Below are 18119 nucleotides of genomic sequence, written 5' to 3' on the forward strand. Positions count from 1 at the left end.
ATCTCAGGAGAAAATTGATAGTGAAAAAAGGATCAGCAGGTTAAGGTGATGGCTTATATCTCTCTCCATTACTGGGGTCACAGTTTTACCAGCTCTTGCTGGGTTAGCTGTCAGAACCACTGAAAGACGCCAGCCTGCCCTGCTGCTCTTCTCGGCCACTTTTCCCATCCACGCCTTTGCCATCGGCTGCATCCTTGCAGACGTGCAGTAAACTCAACTAGGGAACTGACACACATCAAAGCTAAACTTCTCCCCCCGCCCATCAGTTTTCAGTCACATCAGCACCTGGATCCAGACCACTTCACGGCTGCAATAGCACCTGTGCTGGTGTGAGAGAGAGGGGAAGTGAAATTAGAAAGAACAGAGAAAACTTCTGACTGTGGCACCAGCTCGTATCACCTCACTGTGCATGTGGAACTGCGGCACAACGACCCATTGCTCAGTCACGCACCACTCCTTACACCACCTGCAGTAAGCACTAAGCTAGAGCTAACTCTGAATTCACCTTTGTCTAAAACTTGGTTACAATTTCTGAAAACATACATGATTTGACTTGCAGCAGTTATTTTGTAGCAATCTTGCACTGACATAGAAACATCTGCTCTAAAGCTTTCACAACACTTTACATCCCAGAAGATGTGCCACCTCTAGTTGTGTTTCAGGTCTTGATCGTTTTTTCTTCCACAGGAATAGAACAGCAGTGTTGAGAGAAGCTAGTTCTGATGATCCAGCCCTGGTTACCCAGCCCCGGTTACCCAGCCCCACCTACACTGGGCAAACACATCTGCATCTCCTGCAGTGACCTACAGGGTATGTCTGGAGGGATCAGCTTTCTCTGCCTACCAGTGTATAAGGGCTGGCACACAAATCTTCGTAATGAGAAAATCAGGAACTTCCTCAGCAGCGTTCAGCTCCAGTTAGAGACAGACCCCGGGTCTAAAAGGACCGAACATCTGATCTTGACTCACCTTGTAAACATGAAACAGTCAAAGTGAATAGCTGATGAAAACAAAATGCACCTTAAGTGTGTGAAAAGGAAAGACAGAAAGCCAGACAAGAGCACAGGCAACATCTTAAAACCTTAGTTCAATTACGCAATGTGATTTATAGTTATTTTCGTACAGAGAAGTCTGTCCAAAGACATTCAGCTACACAATTTAGAAATGTGCTAATGGCATGCATTTCTCTAAAAGCAGTAATTTTAAAGCTGCCTTTCCTGCGTGTCTGCTACAGACAAATAGTTCAGTCTTGAGAGAGAAGAAAGCAAGCAGGAGAGAAAGGAAGAAGAAAGCAGAGACTTTATAATACTGGAAAAGCTGTGTGCGTGGGAGCACTAACAGTCCTCAAATGTGGACTAAGGACTGCGTGGCCACATTGACAAGGTCAGTCTAATTCCCTTGTGCTAACAGACCTGAACTGATCCTCATCAGAAAAAAAATCAGCCAGTGACATAAAGTAGGTGGAACCTGCTTTAGCACCGCTTCCCATTCCCAAACAGTATAGCTTGCGTACCATGATAAATGAGGGAGAATCGAGGCAAAAGTTTACTTTAATTGCCAGCTATCATAAGCAAGCACCAGATTTGCTACAGACTGGCCCACAAAACCAAAAATCTATTAACATTTGCCCAAGTACCCTCTGACAGCTCTGGAACATGCACAGCCTTGAGCAACTTTCACCTTTGCTATCATCTGTAAGCAGTCCCATTTGCAGAAAGCCGCAAATACTTCACTTTCATATTCAACCACTTCATATCCTACCGCTTCAGAAATTTCACCGGGGCAACTACTATAGCAAAGGTATAGCAGTGAACTGATGAAGTCAAGCGGTAGGTGTCAGCTAATGGGAAGCTAAGAATAATTCCCTGTGGCTTTGATTCACAGGGAAGCAGCTGTGAGTGGCTCAGGTTGCTAGTACTGCCCCTCACCACTGTGTTCTAACACTGTGTGGTCGGTTCCGACGCAGGTAATTCAGACTGCTCTTTCAGCTGGGTATGTGGAATTTGCCAACATAAAATGAAGTTTACAGTGTGTTTGTTCTGTCCTTTATTAGCATGTAAAGTCATTACGGTTTCTGGACTCTTCTGTTGCAGACAGTCTTGTTACTTGGGCTCTCTCCAAGCTATACTAAGAAATCTCTCCCCACTCTCTTCCTATTTCTCACCATCCTCCTTGGAAAACCCACTGCCAGCTAGAAGAGACATTGACTGAGTAGGCTTTTGCTGAGCATCTGCTACCACATTTCCTCATTACATTCTGAAACTGCATTTTCTGGTATTCACTAAAGACATGGCACAGATGACTTGTCAAGTTAAACATCCTTCCTGTGCAGTAACAGCACGCTATAAAGCCCCTGCCCCGTAACTTAAATGAACATAAAAGGATGTATACGCCCCCTCACACACACATTTAATGTAGATGACTAGCCACGCCTAAGAGCTAAACGCTGCCCGTCGCTTTTCTGTCACCTAGCTGCTGCAGTACTGCATTTTCTGGAGATAAAGTTCTGTATATAAAGCCCAGTGCTCTGAGCAAGCTGCTTTTCCAGTGTGCAGTTCTGCCTCTCCACCTGAGACCCCAGCAGCCTCCTTTTCTCAGTCTCTCACAAGGATACACTCTCAGACCAGCAGCAGCGTCTCTCCCTTGAAATCTACAGGTCTGTCCTATTCCCAACAGCTTAAAGGTGCCTTTCACGCTGCTTGGGTAGAATTCCCCCTCAAAATGCTTTGATGCAAATTTTGCCCTCAGGGACAAAGCCGGGGAAGACATTGTCCCTGCTTTAAAGTCAGCCAATGTCTTGCTATAACAAGCTGTCTCCTGAAGACGGATATCCGCAGACCCTGCTGGCCTAGGGAATGAAGTCTAGTTTTTTTCAGGTGTCAGAGCAAAGCACAATGATTAACACAAGCACACCGAGCCAGGTCAGCTCCTTCAGATAAAGAAGCTTAAATGACAATTCACAAAGCTCAGAAATGCTTCTCCAAAAACTCAAAAAGACCAGAAACTAACAACGGCGGTTTTGGCATTAGTCAGAACTGCTCCATTTCACGAACTTCCAAAGTGAGGAATCCACCAGAAGTACAAGCGGTTCACGAGGCCAGCCCGTTAGCTGGATGAGAGCTCCTTACCCCCACAAAGGAAAACCGACGTGCGCAGCACAGTTACTTACAGATTCCTGCATGGGGTGACTGAGAGGTTTGTCAAGAGCTGCCATGCTGCTTGGCATGTCTGGGGGATGCGACAGCTGTGGCCCATGCATGAAGTCATTCATAGACGTGCCACCAGGATTCCCGTGCGGGAAGTCAAAATTGCCGTGACCTTGGTAACTGTTGCCTAAAAGAGAAACAGATGTGATATGAAACCAAGTATTTGTTTCCCAACATTGATCTCTCAAAGTAACTTGCAAAAGCTGTGCAGCACAGCATCCTCCCTGCACAGAGCCCGGCACCTGCAACGCTGAGCTGACAGCACTGTGCTCCACCGCTGGAGCGAGCTGGAGGAAGAGGGAGGGTACAGCGGCGCCCAGCTTCCAAATACTGGCTGCTGTAATAATTCACGTGCATGCTGTAACTAATTGAAAACTGCTGACATTTTGAAAAACTACCATTAAGTCACTACATAAATTGAACCATGTTGAGAAGTGAAAGGGATATTAAATTCTATGGAGTATTTGTACCCAGAAGCACCTCACTGCAACTGAGACTGACTGCCCAAGTCCCAGATTATTTATAGGACACCTGTGTTATTTATGCCTACGCTTCTAACGCACTCAGTAGGACTGTAGCATTGCTTCAGTTTCTGATGAAGCTAACTGACAGAACTGTTATCTGGAAGATGGCCACAGTACCAGTTCATAGCGCAGCATCTATTTTACCTCTACTGCAGTACAAACAGGCAACTTCCGTTACGATAGTGCAGGAGGCCTTCATGTCTGTCTGGGGTTTGTGATGTAATTTTCCTTGCTCCCACAAAACCTATCAAAATTCACTTGGTCTTCTGCAAATACAACATCAGTTTTCCCCTCCTGGATCCATTCTTCTCATTTTCAGTTACAAACTGGCTGCCTGTAGCATGTGGATATGCACACAAGCAATGAAAAACTAGTGACTTTATGAAATCCACCTAACTTCAGCCTGAAACTATGTTCTCCAAAGCACCAAAATTTCACGCCAATTTGGAATAAATGACCTGGACTTACCATTTAGCAACAAGCCTGGAATCCCCTGCTGATCTGCAGGACAAGCACTGTTTGACCATCGTTGCTATGTTTTGATCTGTCCCACCTCAGCCCAGTGATCTTCACTGGAATTCTAAAGCAAGCATGTATGCCAACTCAGGGGTTTTACTCTCCGTATTTTTTCTGTCCAGATCCCTCTATTAACACTTCCAAGGGAGGTACCAGCTCTGCTGCCTCATTTGCTACGAACAGCAAAAGCTGAACTAAATCCAGTCACCTCTTTCCTACAAGCAGCTGCATTAGACGATACTGAGCTTGCACAGAGAGCCTGCAGCTCGTCAGCTGAAGTGCAGCAGCTTTAAATGCTCGAGTCAAGAAGGGAGTTTGACAAACTGAAGTAGCTGCATCATTTGCTCTTTAGCACAGCTTCACAAGCAGAAGTTTAATCTCAGAGGAATAGAAGTCATTAGCCATGTAAGAGTATTTTGTAAAGAAGTCAGGACTTTGATCTATCATGTAAATACTGCAGAGCCTTACTAATTCTCATTTCGTTAATCTGGAAACTGGATGAGTCTCACAGAATATAGCTGGTCTTGCCTTGCTTCTCAGGAATGATTTATTAGCAGGGAGCCGACTTGTATTACTGAGTACTTGTATTTGCACACTAAACTTCAGTATGCTTACTGTCAAACCCAAATGAACAAACATAAACCGCAGTAGTAATACTACTACTACTTTGCTCTAGAGTACTGCTCATCACAGGACATTACCTAATTCTAAACTCTATGTTTCAGCGTACGTACTGATGGGGAATGAAGACGCAAGGCAGTACGCTCAGGGAGTTAGGGCCATGCAGCAGCACGCCCGCCTCTGTGGCAAGAGCTGTGCCACACGCTGAGGGACAGACCTGTAAAGACGTTCAGGGTAATGTGGCGCTCCCCATTGATACGCCTATTGCAGGGGAAATAGGAGCGCGTGGGTTTCAGCTGCCACTGATGAGTCTGTGAAGCAATGACTACCTCCGCTACAGGATCCACAGGGGAAGGCAGGGAAACAACAGTTGAGGCAGCAATCATTACACAAATCCTGAACCCCACTAAACGTGACTACCCTGTGCGTTCCGGACTGTGAGCTAGAAAGATGACGAAGGATAGATGGCTCTGCTCTCATGCTCTGACTGCACTTCACTCCTACTAAACAAGTAAAAAAATTGTGATTCAGTGCTCTTGGCTTTGTTATAGTCATCATTCAACTGTTTGAAAACCTAAAAAGTTTTATCATCTGTCACCAGTTTTGCAGTCATTGCAGCAAATTAACCATATTTTGTATGCAATCTATGTTTTTCTTCAAACGCCTGCAAAAAGCACATGTATCACCTTGTAATCAATTTGGGGATTCTGACGGTGTGAACAGTTGGTCTTTTCCCAGAGCTGAACTGAATCATATCATATTCCTTGCAAAAGAAACAGTCTTCGGTTTCATATTTTCAGAATTGTCACTATAATTGAGTTATTCACAACATACCAGTCATTCGAAAACGTACCTCCACTGCCTGTGTTTAGTTCCTGGTTTCTCAATCTGGCAGCACATGGGGAAAGGAACTCAAAAGTAATTTTCTAATGTAAAGGTGTTTGCAAAGCAGTTAAACGCTCTTTAAAAGTCATCCACTTTCTGGGTGGCCTACCAAATGGCTCCCACCTGGCCACAAGTTAAACCTGGTGGCCGAAGTAGCAGGGTTAATGGGTCAGGTTCTCCACTTTGTAACTTCTGTAGCACTAGCAGCCTTCACTTGAATGAGAGTGCAACAGAAGGAAAATGGACAGAAAAAATGAAGAAAGATGTATATTCTGTCAGGCCATGAACCTATAAGGTAACATACAATGTTTGTTGATTCAGGGAGGGCTGTGTGGCAATAAACATGACAAGCACCGATTTCCTTACTGAAATATATTTTCCTCTAAACAGATTAATCTTAAATGAAAAGACGGACGCAGAATTTCAGAATTGCAGCAAAGTAATTCGCTTTCCTTGCGCATCTCTCTGAGGAGAGGCATGACATACCCCAACCACAAAGCTGACTGAACCACCGACTTCTAGACCGAGCCCCCGGGCGCACAAAGCTGTAACACTGACCTTGGTTACCGTATTCGGTGGAGTTGTTGCCTCCTGGAGGAGGGGGTAGAGACGGGTAAGGTGATGGGCCAGGACCCAAAGCTGCAATCATCTCCATCACATTTGGCATGATCATCTGGCTTGGACTCATGGTCTTAAACCTTTTTGAGGGAATGCCATCTGGGTCATCTTTGATGTGAATATCTGACTTTATAGGGACCGGCCTCCAACTGCAAGTTGGATCAATGGTAACTTCTTCGAACTCTGAGCTGTAAAGTAACATGAAAATTTTAGCGCATTAATTGATTATTATTTTTTTTAATCAATTCTGCTGAAGTTTCTGTAAGAATCTGCATGGTAGCAAATGTTCTGAAATGATCTAGTATAACAGAACCTCAAGATCTTTCACTCCTCAAGTGAGTGCACCAGAAGCAACTTTTCAAAAAGGCAACTGTGAGAGAACATTTCTTTGTTTATCCACACAATGAAATCCAAACATACCTATGTGGTCTGCCACAAGCGAATCAGAGGGACTACTTGTAAATACGAGAGAGCACTTAATCCTCCATTCCCACTCCTCCCTCAGCTCCACTGGGGAGGCTGCCATCAAGAGAGGACCCAAACAAGATCCACTGATTAGATGGTAACTGATTCACTGTATCATGAGCTCCACCAAGGAGCCACGGAACAGAATATTCACGTTCAATCACTAAGAGCTACTTTGGCACGACTAGCTCAGTACTCATCAACAAATCTCCTAGTTGCTTAGTCCTGGATATCAGAAATGAGTAAATTCACTTACTTTTGTATAGCGTTCAGAATACCCCACATATACTGGTCAACCTCCAAGCCCTCCAGCAGAGCAGTTTTACTAGAAAGGAAAAAAACCCCAAACATTAGGTTAGAGTATCGCTACATACGGGTGAAAGAAGGATGGAAGAAGGACAGGTTAGTGATGAAATCAGCAGACTGGGATCCAGCAACTTACTATTTGTAACGTATCATTTAGGAGTGATGTTGGGGCAAACAGTTTTGGTTCTACATTTGCATTACCAGGATAATAGTATTCTACACCAAACAGATGAGATAAGGACACATCTACTTGGGTGTGTCCACAAGCTGTTCACATGCTTTAAATCACTTTTCTAGTGAATTTAAAAATTCAAATGAAATGAAAATCAAAGTGAATTTAAATTTGTTGTGAATTTAAAGGCTTTTCAAACATAGCAGATCTCTCCTGTGACTATCAACTAGCGCTAGCACTATTTTATTTTCAAATTGGATCTTTTGGTTTTTTGAGCTGCACAGTAATATGGCTTCAAAGTAACTATGTATTACAGCTATTTAACTTGGTATCAGCACAGATGGGCACAGGCCAAAACAAAAATGGAAATTATTCAGTTATGTAGGCTCTAAGATCTGAATGCAGGTGCTCATATTCGGACAAACAGGACAAAAATTTTGGCTTCGATGTATAAATACATCCATTAAGAAGTAAGAAATCCAATTCTTGTGGTATTTTTAACTGAAGTTAGAAGACAGAAGAGATTCAGGTAGTTCAGAGAAAGCACCTGCACTTTTGGATAAGTATCAATTGTGGACAGTCTTCGAAACAAGCTCATCTCAAGCCTGCAGTGTCCACAGAAGCAGAGAGAACGGACCCTCTCTGCTGCTGTTTATACTGAACGCTGGCTGGCGCAGAGGGATTGAACTGGAGACTTGCAGAGATAAAGTACAAGCTGCTACAGCTACAGCTGCTCGAGCTAAAGAGCCCTGGCTCCTCAGCTGAGGCTGGAACAAACTCATAACCCTGTGGACTCAGCACAGTAGGTTACCAACACTGAACTAGCCTGCAGATGTTCTGTGATTCTTTCTGCCCAGTTAAAACATAAGAATGGGCAGCCTGTAAGCACTTCAAAGCTTTTCGTTCCATTTCTTCTGCAGCATGCTAGCTCTCTGGCCAAAACGTAAGGTTGAAAGTACCCCTCTTTTCCTTTAAGCAGTCACTCCAAACTTCTGCTCCTTGGAAATCTTTCACCTTTTTTAAAATCAGCCTTATTCTGGACTAGAATCCTTCCTGCTTTCTGCTCTCACTTTAATTTGCGCTTGATGTTCACTTTGACCTTGGAGGATCCAACTTCATTTCCTACCTAATTACTGGGAAATGTTGCAGTCTCCAAAATTACCCCTCTCCTTGAACACTGCCATTAACTGCATATCTATGTGACTCAAAGCACAGTACCTGAGACAGTTATTTGGCATCCTTACTTAACATGCAGCTGGATGCTGAACACTTCGGTATCTACATATTTCAAGTTCAGTAACTCGGGTGTTACAACATTGATATTATATAAAAATAACTCTAGAATAGACTATCCATTCTTTTGCCATGACATGTTGTTGTCTGGTAGTCGCTTGCACTTCATAATTTAGGGGAAGACAGACTCCAAGTTCATTCATTTATGTGGGTATCCGCCTTATCCATGTAAATATTTGAGCTTCTTTTGAACTGCACACACTGACAGCCTGGAAGTGACATCTTGCAGATTATGAGTTTTGTTATCTGGTTTTAAATTCCTAATAATCCAGAGTGTTCCCTCAATTTATGAAACACTGCAAGAATTCTCACTGGACTTTACGCTGAATTTCCTAGCACTTCCATTTTCTCCCCTCCATGACCTTAAATATGATCTGAATTTGGTCAAATCGCACACAACTGCATTTCATGTAGCACGGTTGCACTTACTTGCATACTGGACACCTCCAAGTTCCTCTTTCACAGTTCAGTTGCAAGTAAGATTCCAGATCAAAGCACTAGAAAGAAAAAAAAAAAAGAAAGGAAATCAAAGGAAAATGCTGTATTGACTGAATCAGCTGGACAAAAGTAAAACTGCCACAAAAAAACCCAACTTACTAGCACTGAAAACTAAACCAAATTAGCTTGCTTTTTTTCCTCTACATTAAACATACATATATTTAACTACATTAAGAGACAAAAAGAAAGCCCATTTCATGAGCTGCTTTCATGCAGTAACCACGCTGAAGGTGCTGTAACAACACATAGCTGAGGGAACACTGCCTGGCCACTGGCATCTACTCACTTGTACATGCTTGCAGTCGTGACCCCTTGCTGGGAGCTGAATCCGCCGGAATGTGATCGGACACTTCAGAGACACTTTAATAGCAGTTTGCTCTACTCCATCTTCCCCATTTAGTGTCGCGTTGCCAGAGGAAGCTGCTACACTGCTGAAGTTCCTCTTTACTGTTGAGGAAGAAGGTAGACGTATGTGTGAGAAAACAGAAATCTGAGAGACCAACACTTCAACCTGTAAGGGCCAATTTAATGGACAATTTATCCACACCGGTGTATTCTGTGTAATTTAGAACATTCTCGTGAATGGCCAAACCATCACACACAGGCGTATCAACTATACCCTCAACCCAATAAGTGCCATACAAGCACTTAAAGCAGCCCTAAATAAAGAACGATCTTTCTGCACACGGCTTTTAGGTAAGTCACAAACAAATATGGGGGGAAAAGCCAGAGAGATTCTCCTGGAATGGGAGAGTCTTCGCTGGCAACTAAGCTTGTGTCCGTGGTACTCTGTTACCCCTACCCAAATAGCCCTCACACTTGAGCATACAGAGAATGTAATCTATGCACATGACGTTCTTGAACTTCCTGACAAGTACAGCTTAAGGTTTTCAATAAGCAAGTAAATCCTGTGCAGGAACAGCTTATCACAAGGGAACACAGGCATTCTGGAAAGTCATCACCCATACAATGAAAACTCACTCTTGGTGATACAATGTTCTGCGGGGAGGAGACGTTTCTTTAGTAGACCTTGAAGTACAGAGCGAACCGATGGCCGGTGTACTAACTGCAACACGAACAAGTGTGACTGAAAGAAAACACATTTTGTTACCAAGAGAACCAACCACGCAGGGTAAATACACTGCCGAGCAGAGCAGCACGCTTCCCTCGGACACAAGGCTTCCCTCAGAGCCCGACGCGTACATACAAAGGCCGGTTCTGCTCTGCTGCGCACATGCGCTCCCTTAGGGATATTCTGCACTGCGCAGCACAGTGCTGCGTGCTCCAGGAGCATCACGTATACAAGGGCTTTAAAGCAGCAAAGATTTTCTGCATTTTCTCCCTCCTTAATAGTCAGAATACATAGGCCTGACATACTCTTCTCTGACATCAGGGCTTATTTTTAAAACCCTGGATTCTTTGACACAGTCTAGCCTACCCGCCTGCCCTCAGACTACGCTGGAAGTTGCAAAAACGATTTGCTACTGATGTGTCTGGAACCAGCTGAATCCTCCCCAATACAGAGCTCGTTGTGGATTCACAGGATGCTGCCCAGGCTCTTAGTCACCAGATAAATGACATTATGCAGAGAAACATCAGTGTGAGGTAAAGCAAAATGGGTGGACGGCTTCTTGTCAAAGTGCCTCACACCGCGACCTTGGGAGAGGTAGCAGCTTGTTTTATTGTCAGTGACAACAGAACAGTCAAAAGCTCAGACTCTGTGTGTCTAACAGTCTGCATTAAAAACACAGTGCCTGCAGTACTTGTCCACAAGAGTAACTAAACCATGGAAAAGGAGAAAGGGGAAAGTCGCATGGTCTAGACTGCATCACGGAATATGAATTTTTATCTGAAAAGCTATTTGGAAAATCACCACCACCACCGACTATGGTGTTAACATTCTCCTGTCAAACCAAACATACTTTAATACCCTAGGTAAGTAAAATTAGTACTGGGCAACAGTCTGCATCACAATAACCTACTTGTACATTAATACACTGCAGCCGCCTTGTTACATAGGCACCCGCTGAACGGGTAGGAGATCCACCTCCCCTCCTCCTTAGAAATCAAGCCTTTTGAGAGGCCTCGGAAGGACACCACTACATTCTGCAATAATTTAGCAGCAAAAATTTCTGTATTAGCATTCTGACTCTGTCAACATCACCAAGCAAGCACCTTACCAGAAAAATGCACGGAGAAAAATGGAGTAAGGCTCTTTCAGCTAAGGCAACATTTGCGAACTGTACTAAATAGCAAACTCAGCATCAGCAGCTGCAGCCGTGAGCTCAGTGTACTTACACAACAACATGCTGTGACTGTAATTTGAATCGTGTTTCTCCCTGGCTGGCAGACGTGCTTTAGGTGCAGAGGTTTATGAGATGTCTTGTTGTCGCCACGCTCGATGGTAAGCGGGGTTGCATTAACGCTGACCTGGACTGAAGCTGGCCAGTTTGTGTTCATTTGTCTGTCTTCATGGTGATAGCACTTGAACTGTAATTCCAAGTCAGACCTGTACAACAAGCAATAAATCTTCCTTTAACTTTGCTTTCACATTGCAGAGGGAGGTTGTTTTGATGCTAGTGACGCTTTTTCTTTATCAATCAGATTATTTTTCTAGAATTACTGCCAGTAAAGGATATAACATACTTTCTTCATAAAAGCCCTTAACAGAAGCAAGTTATGATGAATTAATGATGCAAGCATGCCACAAAGTTGTTAATATTTTACGCTTATAAATGACTTTCCCAAGGGAACATGTCAAACCACTTTGCGGAACTAGACCATGGAATGACCCTGCAGAAAGTAGAACGTTAACTTCAGGTAGGTCCTTCCTGTGTGTTAAGAGTTAAGAACAAGAATGTGACTCGCTGCTGTGGGTTGTGCTGGAAGACTTTGGATTCTTCACTACTTCAGAGCATTTAAGAAAGCATTTGAACAAAAGCTTGTCAGGCAAAGTAAAAGTACAGCTAATCCCACCTTGGAACAGGTAAATCAACTAAGATACAATGACCCTGTATCTCACCCCCTGTGTTTCTGTGACGCTAAATTAACACAGCTGTGGATTAAATTACCCAATTTAGACCTCCTTTCAGAGCAAGAATTCCTCCTGCCTCTCCAATAATAACTTCCACACACTATTTAGCTCCTCAAAAATTAGTTTTATAACACCTCCAAAAAAAGAAGAGGCTGAGATTAAGCTAATCACAAATTAAGTGGGTAGAGACTATGACTTCAGTCTCATACATGGATGTTAACCTTGTGTTAAGAATGAGTAATTTGAAGGAGAAATTTAAAAGAACATGATTGAACTGAACTGCAATGTCAGGATTCTGCTGTTCAGAGCAGCAAAAGACGGCTGAATGTTTACCTTTCGTGCCTGAAAATCTAGGTGCTCATTCCTTCACCACGCCTGAAGGAACATATCTTTGTAAAATCTGTAAGGAACAGCTCATTCAGGAGATCACCACGTTAATTGCCATTTTCCTTATCCAAAACCAGAGATTTCAACTCTGACTTAACACTGTCTTTTCTCGATTTCAAAATATCAAGGTTTAGCATGGATAAAAACATGTTTGGGTTTTTTTAAAAAAAGGAAGGTATAGAATAGAAGTTACCTGACCTTTCAACATAATCCATCTATATGAAGTCTTTCCAGGCTTTTTTTCAGTATTCTATTAACAATTTTTTTGAAAGCTTTGTCTGCAAGACCCACTGGAGATTCTCACCTCATGAGAACACACCGCAGTCACCCAGACCTGGAGGGAAGCAAGGCTTGGTACCTCTGCTATAAACCCCAAGCAGGTGGAGCGTGTTCCTGAGGACTCCTGAACGTCACAGAGCAGTGACAGAGTTCAGGAGACCCTTGTTCTTAGCACGCAGTGCCTCCACCGCGGGACACTGTTAATAACTGAGCAGTGCTAAGAGTGAACCAGCTTCAAGGAGACATTTTCCCTGCCTTCAACCTTTCTCCTTCTCATAACCATGAAAAGTTCCCAGCGGGGAGAAAAATAGTTGCATTGCTATTCATTATGTGTGTACACGTGAGAGGTTTTGCCGAATATTTTAACTGGCAGACAAATATTCAGAATTGGCTCGATTCCACCATTCACTATAAAACCAAAATCCATCCACACATGTGTCTAATTCATTTTTCTGGAGTCCATCCAGCCCTGAGTTAAATGTGAAATGACTTCATTACAGGACCATCCATTCTCCCCACTATTAACGAGCTTTTCAAAACAGCAGACCTGAGCACAGTTTACCTATGAGTCTTCATTAAAATAAGTTTAAATAAAGGCTATGTGTTTGGTGAGCTGAGGAAGAAAGAATGAACAGATATTAAGAAACAGCCTCATGCCTCAGTGCAGCACTATAAATCTACTGAATGAGCCAGCACAATCCCCAGTAGTGATTACTTATTAATAAGAACCGGCAAATAACTGCCAAAATTCCCTCTGCTGCGAGTACTCCACGATAATGAAATGCAAGTAAGCAATAACTGACCTCAAAGTTAGGTGTTAATTATTGGATGTGGTCTGCCTGCAACCTCCCTCCCTCCCAGCCCCCAGGCTACCTCAGGGTAGGGGGGCACCGTGGCCGCCAGGGCTCCTGCATCCCACAGCAAGCCTCAGCTTTAGAGCCAGAGCCTGTCCCTGGGGCGGGGAACTGAGCCCATCTCTCTGCCCACCTCATGCCCCCCACACCATGAAAACAGAAGTCTCAGGTGGATTCCAGTTAAGGGGAAGAAGATCCTCACAGGGTAAAAAGCTGAAGCTGCAAGTTATCAATGACATTAAGGCCAAGGGGGGTGTGGTCCAGGCTCGGGAAGAAACTGTGATGCAGGCGTAATGGAAGATGTGCTTAAGATGCTGCGTTTTACCATCTCAGCTGCTACACCTGTGAAACAACCTCCATACACGATCTTGAGTAACTAACCAGATGCACAGAGACAGGCTGAAACAATATAATCAGCAGCCAGGACAAAGACTGAGATACTTTCTGAGAAAAACAGAACAAGGAGACAAAATTACTCCATGGTATTTGAAAATACACAAATTAAAAAAAAAAGAAAGAAAGAAGGCTCTGTCTGTCTGTCATTTGATCTAAAATCCTTCCGTGAGCACAGTGGAATCAGGACCTAACCTGGAATCACTTATGCAGATCCATGTGAATTGGAGCAAAGTACCACCTGGGAAAACTATTCTTACGTTCTGGAAAGCAGTACCCACTGCAAGTGAAAACCAGAAGCCTTTATATGCAGAAAGCTATGCTCTAGTATTTCTGACCTCTGCCCTTACTTGCGGAGCCATAGGAGAGGGAGAATTCAGAAAGTTGGTTTCCAAAGTCTGGAGGATCTAAGCCCTTGGCTTTCCAAATGATTTACTAAACCTCTAAATCAGGTCCTTCATCAGTGTGTTATTTTTCGTTACCAGACACTCTGCACCATTTAATGTAAGCATGAACTGTAACAGCCCTGCGTAGTTACTCCTGCAACTAACATTTCATATGCCACAAAGCACCTAGGACTTCAGAGTCTCCCAAATGGAAATTTGTACCAGTGTTGGTCATGCACGTCCCACACCAGTTCCACCCAGAGAAGGATGTAACAGTTGCAGTGTTTTTTTCCAACACTGCATACCCCGCGCTATCAGCAAGGACATGCAACACAGATCAGGAAGCATTTTTAGAATGTGTTGTCTCTGGACAGGTGAGAGTATCTGTGAGTTTAAAGGGCATTTTTCCTATCGAGGCCACAATTTTTAAAGGTAAAATCATGGCACACCTCAATGAAGTTCATTGGGCCTGCCATTCCTCCATCACCGGGTGCGAGACTTGCTCGCAGCAAGGCTGAGCTTACCTCCACATCAGAGTCTGATGAACAGTTGGTCGTAAGTGAAAGACATGGTTACTGACTGCCAGGTTGTGTTCCAGCCGGAAGGGCTCCAGTACAACACCATCTCTCACGGGAAACGTCAGACGCAGCTCATCGTTGTGGTTGGCTGGGATCGAAGAGGGAGAGAAAGCGTGAACTTTCCCTTTAGCATCTGCAGTGCAATAACAATGTGTACATTTATACAGAACAGTAACAAATGGCACAGTGATCTCCTACTGGGTCTAACTTAGCAGGTTCATACACACAAAAAACAACATCACAAGTAACTACATCTGATACAAGTGACAGGGCTCAAACTGATAGAGATGGCAAACCAAAGTCTTCTGTTCTCCCATACTTAACATCAGGACCTTAGTATTCTGGCCACAAAGAGAAACCAGGCATGGTAAGAATTCCTGGGTTTTATTACTGCACAGGTTCTGTGTCCAGGCTTACTCTGTTGGCAGAAGTCTGACAACAAATCTTTTAATTATGGCAAACTGCTTGTTTTCCCCACTTTGAACTGGGACCAACATTACCCAGTTAGTTCCAACAGTTTCAACAGCTGACACTACCCAATGACCGAAGACACTGGTATTCAGTTACTATCCGACCCTGTAACAGGAGCCTTTGTGGTACCTTACAGCTGGTCTGTAAAGCCCAAATGTCTTTATATGCTGTGTTCTTGCCCAAGTAACACTGCAGGCCACCTTCCTCCACTTTTCAGCTATCCTGAACTCCAAACACCAGTTGCAAAGTGCTAACGCAGCAGCAGTTATTTTACATAAAACATATAGGTTCTCCCAGTTCCCTAGTAAACGATATCTCCGATTGTTCATCAGCCACTTCAAAATCTCAAACATCTTGTGCTAGTACACAGTCAGAGATATCTTGTTATTCCTACCCCGTTCTCAGCCAAATGTAGCTGTGATGCTGAGCCATTTTGAAAGGGACATATATCAATTTTTGGCATACTACTGAATATTCTTAAGAAGCCTGTATGGATCACAACAGAGACACCACTATAAATATTCACATTTTATGCTATTCTGCGGTGATGTTCAACGAATGGCTTTGCCCTTGAACAAAACAGACCACAGGTATGGAAGTTCATACCACAAACAAGCCTAACAAGCACACATAACGCAACCCAAAATCATGTGTTTTATCCTCAGGAAGCATGTCGAAGGATTACTTCAGAAGTAAAATCCTTACAAGTTTACCCTGGAAGAACTTTTCTGATACTCTGTTTTAGGAGGGGATACCAATCTTTTCTTTCCTGCCCACTGCCTCTAGTGAGCCTGCACTGTGCTCAGCACTGGTCACAACCTCACAATCTCCCAGAGCAGCCATCACAGGTAGTTCCCAGGCTCTGAAAGGTACGTGGCAGAGAACAGAGGGACAATAAACAACTGTGGGGCATTCTGTTTGCTACTCACTTGGAGGTGGTGGTAAAGCATTGATATTTGGTTTAATGTCAGGTGGGAATGGTGGTTTGACATCCTGGTTGGGTGACAGGTATGGAGGAATATTGCTCCCTGGAGTCATAGGTGGCGTGGGGTTTCCTGGAACAGGTGAATGAGGGTAATTTGCCACAGGTACAGGCCTTGATGGCTAGAAAATAAATAACATCACATTGTTATTGCAGCCTGAACGTAAGAATAGCAAGCCTGGTGAACTGCACTGCTATCAAACACCAAAGACAACAAACAAGGTAGGGGAGGCCCCTCTGTCTCCAGAAGGACAAGAAACCACGAGACATCCCGTGAGGCCTTCGGGGAAGAGGCAGACTAGGAGAGCAAAGCCGGAACTGAAACCAGCAGGTCAGCCAACTTAATTCAGGCAATGACCACATTCAAGCAAGGCTGCCAAGAGGCTTATCACATTCCTCTGAACGCTCTTTCCAAAACCAGCCAGCCATTCGCTTCAGTTTTTCCACACCACCCCAACCCACCCAGCCCTTTGTATCTCTTTGGCTTCCTCCCAAAACAGCCCCAGTGCACAAAAGCCTACATGAAAAACAAAATCCAAAGATGTGCAATTAGAATGTCTGTGTCTCTTTTACTTCCATCTACCCTGTCTTCCACTCCTGTCCAACTAGTCTACCCAGAGTGAAAGCTCTGGGGGTCAGGGGATGTCTTATTCTGTGTACCTACAATTTGAGTCTGTTCTTAGTTTGCGGCCAAGTAAAAAAGGCTAAGAGAAAAAGGATAGTTAAGTATGAATAGTAGCTCTAGTATAAAAACATCATTGGTTTTTTGTCTTCTAATTAAGGGGATGGTTGCAGTTGACAGAATAAACCAGTAACCATGATGCAAAGGAAGCTGACATTAAACAAAACGGCAATTGCATGGCACTCTTCTCCCAATAGCTCCTGTACCACAAGCACATACACATGAGAGTGTCAGAAGATGAAAGCCTTTACAAGCAACCAAAGCATCAGGACTTCAAATCTGATTCTGTGTCTAAACGCTGTGCAGCATGCTAGCCCAGGACACAGTGAAGTACATAACAGAGCTGCATTCTGAAATCTTCAGTATTTACATCTCCAACCACCTTTGCTTTTTTCTTTAACACATACAGTTACTATCTGCATAATCACTACAATCCAAAGGTTCAAGTCCTGTCTGTGGCAAGCTGGAATTTCTCCCCTAGCCAGGATAACCTCCCTTTGTTAGAACTATCCTGTAAACAAAAAACTTGAACCCCATCTAAAATAAACAAATGTAAAACATATTAAAAATATCTGTCATTTAAAAACTTCACAGAGATCTTCTGCTGTTATTTCAGTGTAAAGTGACTGCACTGGAATTACAGTAGCTGAGGATCTGTCTCCTCCTCATGTCCTTCCTGGCAGTGTACTGCAAAAGCTGCCCAATGCAACAGGTGTTCCTTTGGGTACCACAGTGGACAGCTTGGTTGCACACAGAACAGATGCTCTACAGCAAAGGGTTTTGTTTTCCCTTTTATTTCAATGGTGTTTTCCATTCAAATCACACCGGAACAATTCCAATTCAACACCAGCGTGCAACTTAAGATTCTTCCAGCCTATATTCAAAATCAGAATGTAGTCCAGAGGCTTTAACAGCTAATGCTTTAAGAGCAGGTCAGCCCATCAACAGCCCTCTCCGTTTGTATACTCAC

At 43.6% G+C, this 18119-nt stretch overlaps 1 protein-coding gene across 10 annotated transcripts in view; it reads right to left on the minus strand.

Moving 5' to 3' along the window:
* The window catches only part of ZMIZ1 (zinc finger MIZ-type containing 1), a 307669-nt gene that overhangs the window by 11261 nt on the left and 278289 nt on the right, over positions 1–18119 (minus strand). For 8 of the 10 annotated variants that reach the window (XM_055719928.1, XM_055719931.1, XM_055719925.1 and 5 more), the window contains 9 exons: positions 16415–16589; positions 14961–15147; positions 11402–11612; positions 10085–10190; positions 9390–9550; positions 9035–9102; positions 7091–7159; positions 6310–6557; positions 3169–3332 (listed from right to left, as the gene is read on the minus strand). In XM_055719928.1, coding sequence (XP_055575903.1) covers positions 3169–3332; positions 6310–6557; positions 7091–7159; positions 9035–9102; positions 9390–9550; positions 10085–10190; positions 11402–11612; positions 14961–15147; positions 16415–16589 — 1389 coding nt within the window. The remainder of the gene's footprint in view (positions 1–3168; positions 3333–6309; positions 6558–7090; positions 7160–9034; positions 9103–9389; positions 9551–10084; positions 10191–11401; positions 11613–14960; positions 15148–16414; positions 16590–18119) is intronic. The other 2 variants (XM_055719930.1, XM_055719929.1) reach the window with 1 other exon arrangement.

The sequence above is a fragment of the Falco cherrug genome, chromosome 9 (assembly GCF_023634085.1).
Source record: "Falco cherrug isolate bFalChe1 chromosome 9, bFalChe1.pri, whole genome shotgun sequence".
NCBI classification, from domain to species: domain Eukaryota; kingdom Metazoa; phylum Chordata; class Aves; order Falconiformes; family Falconidae; genus Falco; species Falco cherrug.